The sequence below is a fragment of the Dendrobium catenatum genome, unplaced genomic scaffold (genome assembly GCF_001605985.2).
Source record: "Dendrobium catenatum unplaced genomic scaffold, ASM160598v2 fragScaff_scaffold_1220, whole genome shotgun sequence".
NCBI lineage: Eukaryota > Viridiplantae > Streptophyta > Magnoliopsida > Asparagales > Orchidaceae > Dendrobium > Dendrobium catenatum.
Genome location: NW_021319682.1, coordinates 11,303,163 through 11,311,567, shown reverse-complemented (window position 1 = coordinate 11,311,567; position 8,405 = coordinate 11,303,163). Strand labels below are relative to the sequence as shown.

General features: G+C 32.3%; 1 protein-coding gene across 1 annotated transcript; it reads right to left on the bottom strand.

The window, feature by feature from the left end:
• Positions 1-952: 952 nt before the first annotated feature.
• On the bottom strand, positions 953-5,442 carry LOC110115144 (probable WRKY transcription factor 14). Its single transcript, XM_020848279.2, has 4 exons — positions 5,303-5,442; positions 4,713-5,187; positions 4,166-4,312; positions 953-2,751 (listed from the first exon to the last, which is right to left on the bottom strand). The coding sequence occupies exons 2-4, from the start codon at positions 5,171-5,173 to the stop codon at positions 2,166-2,168; spliced, it is 1,194 nt and encodes a 397-aa protein (XP_020703938.1). The 5' UTR covers positions 5,174-5,187; positions 5,303-5,442; the 3' UTR covers positions 953-2,165.
• Between the last annotated feature and the right edge of the window lie 2,963 nt (positions 5,443-8,405).

The following is an 8,405-nucleotide window of genomic DNA, read 5'->3' as shown; positions in this document are numbered from 1 at the left end:
CATATAAATAGTGTTTAATTGTTTAAAGTTATTAATTATTTTTAATGAATTCATTTCAACGATATGTCATATATTAATACTTCTCATGCCCTAATATATGTAAGAGTAGATGGTGGGGAATGTCAATATCTTCAACCTAGGCATAACGATGATCAGATCGGTTAGGGTCAAATTAGATCAAATAGATGAAAAATATTGTTTATGCATCTTGACCTATTTAGATAATTTGGTTAAATCTTTAGGTCTTTACACAAGTTTTGATTGAATTAACTTGATTCAAGTAAACTAGAATATATCTAAAAATTTTTGGTCAAAATTTTTGGTGTATGCCTAGCTTAATAGAAAATATTGTAATTAAGTTGAGCTAGGACTTATCAACTTTAAATATCATGCTATTTTGTCTGGTGGGGTGGACTGACGGTTCCCTTAGCTCGTGTTCATGTTTATTGGTCACATCTTCATTGCATACACTCTAAGAGTGCTGAAAATATTTTGACTTTGTGGCCTACATATTTTACTGATTTACATACACTCTAAGGTCTTCGAAGAAGAAGGTTGCATAAAAAATTAACGAAGGCTTCGAAGATTAAGGTGGCGGCCTCTTCAAGGCGATTGTGAAGACGAGATTCGCAAACAGATGGCAGGATGGGTAGGCACACGTAGGATTGATAAATTTAGGGCGCAGAATTCCAAAAAAGACATCTCTAATACATTACATGAGCACTTTAACTTGAGTGGGATCCACCAATGCTGATGAGGTGGGCCGAAGGGTCCATTAGCCTGTGCTCATGTTTATTGGTCACATCTTCGTTGTATAAACTTTAATAGTGCATAAAATATATTGATTTTGTGGACTACATATTTTACTCATTTAATTTAAAAAATAAATGAAGTAAAGCTTCACAATGATCCAAAACACCAATAGATAGAAAATTCTACATAAAGGGTTCGAAAGTTTTATTGCCAAAAGAAAATAGCCACTGATACACTGTAAAAATAGACCTTTATTGTTGATCAAGATAATTAAAAGATGTCAAACAGAAAGTTGAGGAACAATAAAGCTAGTCATCTCTCTTCTATCAGACCATTTCCCATCTCCTATTAACTATCATAATTTAGAACAAACTATAACACTGTTTCAATGCTAAAGCAACAGAAAAGTGGTCACACACTCCCCATTTATTTTCATCAGATCACTTAATTGACTTCCACTTTGAATTAAGAGAAGAAAGGGAAGAAAAAAATGATAAAGGTTGAAAAAAACAAACAGTAGAGGACTAGCCAGCTTAACGATATGGATGATATTGCACTACTTGTAATGCTTTTTGAGTGACATCTCATGCATGTACTTGCCCCTCACTGTTCCATGCTTCTGTTCCTCAGCTTTCTGTCCCATCTTCCAACATCACGAGTATGTAGATCTACATGATCTTTCTCTCTCAATCAAGAAAAATCCTTTTTTTTAATCCTTAAACTACAAATTATTCTTTAATTAACAAGGAAAAACACAAGTAAAAGAAGTCTTTATAAGAAGGAAAGACTCTTCATGACAGCTTAAACTAATTACTATATGTGAAGGTTTATATAGCCAGACCTCTAGGTAAATTATATAACATCATAGAGGGCTTCATGTACTTGTGTTGTGTTGTGTTTTGATGCATTGTAGAAATAAAATCATGAAAAATTTGTTCTGCAAGTCTGCTTCTTATGGTCGATCGGTCTTCGCATGCTATAAGCACAAATTTAAAAGGAAAAAAGTTGTGTAAGAATATCCTGATAAAAATTATATGAGGATGGGCTTAAAATAATCAGATTTATTTTAAAATTAGAGCAATACAAATTATTCATGTATAACACTAATTTTAAAATAAATCAAAAGATTTTCAAGCGATCATATCTTGATACAATTTTTATCAGGATATATCTTGGGAGATTTTTTTTCCAATTTAAGATTTCGTTTGGGACAGTTTTTTTATTGCTTTTTAAAGCAACTTTCTAGTACAACAAATTAAATTTTTATACTAGAAAGCTGCTTTAAAAAACAATAAGAAAGCTATCCCATTTGAAGCCTAAATTATATAACATGCGAGATTTTTGAAAAACAAAGAAGCTGAAAAGCTTTCCCGAATGAAGCCTAAGGTGTTGATTTGTTTCGAGAGGTCATGTCATAAACCTCTTTTTGTTTCTTCAATTGAACTCCCTCCTTCCCAATCAAACATGTTGAAGGGATCCAAGGCCTTATTTCTTTCCCTCTCCTCATCCAACTTAGCATGATCGTGATCTCCCATGAATCCCTTTGGGAAGATGAGGTTCATTGGATCGGATGACTCAAGCTCAGCCAAATCTGCAAAGAAGTCGTCGGGCTGGTTCGAATCTGACATCATGAAAGTACTCTCATCGAACACTTGATCAAAATCATGATCTTGAGGATCAACCAAAGCTTTCTCCATCTCATATGCTTCTTCTTCTTTGACTAAATTGATGGTTGAGCTCGAACACTCTTTGTGCTCTTCCTTGATATTTGTTGCTAATTGGTTTAAGTTGTGAGGAGAATTCTTGGAAGTTGAAGCACTATTATTGCTCTTTGAAGGATGAGATCTTGTTGATCCTGCAAGAGCATTTCTTTGAGTTGGCCATGGATGGTTGTGCTCTGAAGTGTAGGTGATGACTAGCATGTTAGGATCTGTCCGGCTTCTTTCCACTTGTTTCCTTGCTGAGCATCCCTTTGAGCTACTGCATCTATAGTAACCTCTGAATTGCATGGAAATTTCATCAATAAGACAGAAGTAGTAATGCCTAATGATTCTTAATTTTTCTTACAGTCTTACAGAAACTGTTACAAGTCACTTAATTTATCCTTCTTTTTAATATTACATTACATTCATCTTAATAGTCCTCCTTAACATTTTTCTTATGTGACAACTTCTAACAAGATGGACTATTAATGAACATAAATTCTAATAACGAACTTAAACATTTTTGTCAACAAATTTTGAAAACTGTACATGATTTTAATTAATCAATATTAAATTGCACTAAGATGAATCTACTTTACTGAGATTTGACAATTAGTTTCTCTTGATCTACTTGACAAGTACTATGCTATTATTGACAAAATCTTCCTCCCATGTGAAGATAAGACACATCAGTATACTTAATGAGCAAGAAACTACTGTACATAGAGTAACAAATTAAGAAATTCAGTCATTTTTCTTTATTAAAAAAAATTGCTTCTTAATTAGGTATTTCAAATAAAGATCACATGCAATTTGAAAGAATCAAAAAAATAAAGCAAGTTGTTATGATTGATGAAATGACTATATTTTATTCATTTAGACTTTTAATATTTGATCAAGCTGATATATATAATTAGCTAGTTTTTAGGATGATCATGATTACATATTTCATTAATTATTATAGGCATAAATTTTAAAATTTATTTATTGCTCTGATGCTAAGAAATTATGTGAATAAAATATTACTATAATGAAATTAAAGTTTTTTTTTAACTTCATTTTAGTAAACCTCTTCCATCTATATAAAATGCTCATATATATGTATAACAACACAAAAGGATGTATTTTTCTAAGACAAAATCCTATCTTAATTTGCATTATATAAATTCTTAATTGTAAAGGTAATGTGATATTATCTTAAATTAAATTTGGAGTAAAGATAAAAAATATCGTGAATGTTGGAGGGAGAGTAAGAATGAGAGAGAGAGAGAGAGATCTAGAGAGAGAGAGAGAGAGAGAGAGAGAGAGAGAGAGAGAGAGATTCTGTCTTCCTTAATCCAAAGTTGAAGGTTATGATGAACTGTTCAGTATTTTCTTTCATGTGAGAAAGAGAAGGTATTGAACATTTGATTGTTAACTTTGGATTAAGTGAGAAGGAATCATGAATGTGTGTGTGTGAGAGAGAGAGAGAGAGAGAGAGAGAGAGAGAGAGAGAGAGAGGAAAATAGTAATGTTCCCTCTTCTATATTATCTATCTTATTGTTGTCCCTTTAACTTGAATGTTAGCATGTTCTTGTGCTACCTCTCTCCCTACTCATAAAATTAAAAAAAAAATGAGAGGATGACATACATATAAAAAAAAAAAAAAAAACTTTCTCAAGAAAGAGTTGAGCTCTATGACAAAAAAATATAAAAACAAAATCAATTACCTAGGATAAGGAGAACCTTTGATTGGTTTCTGGCCGTATTTCCTCCAAGCCCAGAGATCAGAAGGAACTACTTCTCCAGTTCCACTTGGCCTGCCACTTGCTGCAGCTGGTGCTGGTATGCATACCACTTTCTTTACCTGACTTTTCCTATAATTCCCCACAAATAAAAAGGATAAAAAGTTACCAAAGTTTTCTAAAGATTTCTTATTTCTAATTTTGGGTACTTAATCATATCAGATTCTATCAAAGAAAAAAGAGTTCCATTTCCTAAAAGGAAAGAGAAGAATCCCTTTTTACTACAAGATTGGTGATAAAAAAAACACAATTTTATGATTTTATTGTCTTGAAATGAGGAAAAGGGAATCCTTTTGTTTCCAACTCACATCTTTTTTTTCTTTAATGAGTGAAAAGAAAGAAGAAAAAGGCAGGGAAGATATAAATCCAATCATTAAAGTTCATAATCACTCATAAATTACTAAAATTCTATTTTTTTTCCTTCATGAATTCAAACAAAACCCTAGCAACCAAGTATTGGTGATCAACCAACCTTCTCTTGATCCCTTGCACTCTTGTTGATGAGATTTGCAAACATCCACTGCTATCCCCGGCCACAGTACCCACAAGCGGCGATGGTCCGATCTCTGCCGACATCTTGCTGGGGATCACCGGAGAGATTTGCAACATCCTTGAGAAGATGCTACTCTTCCCTTCCTCCTCAAGTAGCATCTTTTGTGCACCGCAGTCATCACTACGACCAGTGCTATTCGTCTTAACAATCGTAGTCTCAGACGAGTTGAAGTAGTTGGTTGTGGCGAATTCACCGAGCAAAGGGTCTCCGATCTCAGCGAACGGGTCTCCGAAGAGGTTGGACGGTGGCGCGAAGGCTCCGGCGGGCTCCGGCAGTGGATGCCAGGAGTCGTTGCTGGTGTGGCTGCTGCTGTTTCGGAAGATGTCTGAGAGGTCTCCTTGGTTATTCTGATCCATCCTTTGCCAGAAGTAGTCACACATGATCTTGCTTAGTACTGGTAGATGAAGGGGGAGAGGAAGAAAATGTTAATGAAAAGAAGAGAATTGAAGAATTTAGTAGTTATACATAACTGATCATCCTCTCCTCCTATAGTTTATATGTAGCTGTACCTAAGCAGGAGTGGCAGAAAGCAAATCAAGCTAGCTCTGTGATCTTCTGGTTCTTCTTTGGCTTCCTTAATCTCCAATCATGGGAGGAAGAGGAATTGAGCTTGCTGTCTAGTTTTAAGAGAGAGAGAGAGAAAGAGAGAGAGAGAGAGAGAGAGAGAGAGGTCTATTTTATTATGTGCCAGACGCTGACTTCTTCATACCATGGACTTCTACACACGCAACAAAAAGAGAGGGAAGAAAAGGGGTTGGGGATTAGACACGGAAGAGGCCATTTTTATTTTTATTTTCAGAGTATTTGAAGGTGATGGATATTTTTTTGAATTTTTGAATTTTGTTTAAGCATTTAATTTATTTTGTAAAAAATATTAATTTAATCAATATTTTGTGATTTTGATTATGTATCAAACAAATATAATAATTGAGGATCATTAGTAATTATCTTACTAACTACATAAATGGAGCTAATAATCTTAATCATGTAGACTGATAATAATATTTTGCAGAATTTGAAAGAAACCATAAAGAAAAAAAGCCTTTTAAAGAATTGATTTTTTTTTTCCTAAAATTTGAAAATGGGTTTTTTTTTTTTAATTTGCTCTTAGGTATCATGCAAAGATTTTTTTGCTTTAAACAATTATCACAAAAGCTCATGTAAAAATTTATGTCACAATATTTTGATTAAATTTTTTACCATGGTGGATTCTAATATTTTTTGGGTTAAATTTTAAAATAGTCCCTCTACTACTTGTATATGTTCATTTTAGTCTCAAAGTATGAGTTCATCAACGGTATAAAATTGATTCAAAATGATTTTTAGGACTAAATTGGAATCAATTTTATAGAGTATAAGGAACTAAATTGGGATTAATTTTATAAATTACAATTATAACATGAGGGACTATTTTATATATGTTCTGTGCAGTCGAGAGACTAAATTGGGGCAATGTAATAATCTGGGACTAAACTAGCTATACACAAATAGTTAGCGGGCGATTTTGAAATTTTCTACTTTTGAGTTAAATTTTAAAATAATCCTTCGATTATTTGTATATGGATTATTTTTTTTGATGAGTGCAATAAAAAATATTTATGTATAACACTAATAGAAAAGTATATAAAGTACTTTAAAACTCAATTTAATTATTGTTTTTTATTAGGACAAACAAATTTTATCTTATGCTCATGAATTGGGTATTAATATATAGCAAAAAATATATCATTCTCTCTAATTTTTAATTATTATTATAATAGGTGAAAACAAATACCTCTTCTTAATGTAGGAGCTTGCTAAGTAATTTTATTGCTCTGAGGAAAACATAGAGTCACAGACTCTTTCAATCAGTAAACTGCTGCAGTCCTAATTTTTTTTTTTTTTTTTTTTTTTTTTTTTATAGTTGTTAGAAACATAGTCTCTTTTGTCTCTTTTAAAATTAAAATCTCTTATTAAAGTTTAACTCTTCTTTAAGTTCTTTTGATCATTTCACTTAACTAACATAATATAAGTATTCCACAAATATATCATTTATTTATTATTTTTTAATCAATCATGTTGATGAAATGTTCTACAAATGTTATATCAGATATATATATTGGACAAATATGTTAACATAAATATATCATAAATTGATATTATAAAGTTTCAATGAATTATAATTTCTTATATCAAATAAATCACAATAAGAGCCTAAATTTATAACTATATGATATATTTATTAAAAATCAGTCTAAAATTAAGTTCTAATCAAAACTTATCATTCATTCACTAAAAGCTTATTAGAAATAGGCTTTGTTCAGTCGTGCTATTGCAATCAATTAGTTAATAAATATGGAAAAAAAGGAAAAAAAAAAAAAAAAGAGCTTGGAAAAAATGACAAAAACAAGCATTCAATTCCAACAACTTGAAGCAAGCGTAATTGAAAATGAATTGTTTGTATTATCAGTTCCATTCATGATGTCAAAGTTTGAACAATTCATGAACGCATGACTTGGATCCCCCTTTGTGATGCTAACTTTTTTTGTTTTGTTTGCTGTTGTTTGAAAAGTAATTAAGTCTTCGTTTGGGATGACTTTCTTGCTTCTTCTTAAAGCAGCTTTTTAGTATAAAATTTAAAATTTTTGTACTAAAAAGTTATTTTAAGAAGTAGTAAGAAAGTCATCCCAAACGAAACCTAAGCCTTAGTTATTTAATCTTGAAGAGTATGTTAATAGAGTGAGAAAACAAAGGAATTCGTATAGATATTAAGCCATGATAGACATTAATTAACTTATATTATTATTGTAATTATCTAAGACTTTATTGGGCACAATTTTCTAATCGCTTTCTAAAGCATTTTTTTTGGATAAAAAACACTTGAATTAAAACTTAATTCTTGTATTAAAAAGCAACAAGAAAGCTGTCCAAAATGAAATGAAGCCTAAGGCTTCGTTTGAGACGGTTTTCTTACTATTTCTTAAAACAACTTTCTAGTTAACTTTTTGTATTAAAAAGCTGGTTTAGAAAGCAGTAAGAAAGATTTCCAAAATGAAGCCTAAGTTATTCATCATATCTATTTTAAGCTTTATTTGGGGCAACCATTCATTAATCAAGAGGCAAATATGTATGTATCCAAAGCTTTACCTTGAAAGCGCGCAAAACATATGAGCCAAAGATCTAAATACTACAACTTTGAAGCTTTTAGTTAGAAAACTAAAAATAGTCATTTTCTCTCTCTCTCTCTCTCTTTTTTCGGGAAACGTAGGTATCTACCCGCTACCACCACACTTAAGAGGTGCTTGACTGCGTAACTAATCCCTCGGCGAGCCTACCAGCAACCAGCCCCACAAGTGCAGGACTCGCAGCTATTTTATCCCCACATAAGGGGTCACGCCACATGAGAGGGGATTCAAACATGAGTTGGGGATACCCAAGCATGCTCGCCCAACAACACAGCTAAGCTCGGTGGGATATCATTTTTCTCTTAAGAACTCTTCTTCCTGAATAGTTAAATTTGAATTTTGGAAGGATGGGTAGGAATTAGGGGTGTTAATAATTGACCCGACCCGAAACCCGACCCGAAAAAATCCGGGTTCGGGTCAACACGTTTGTGAAATGGGTCGGGTTCGA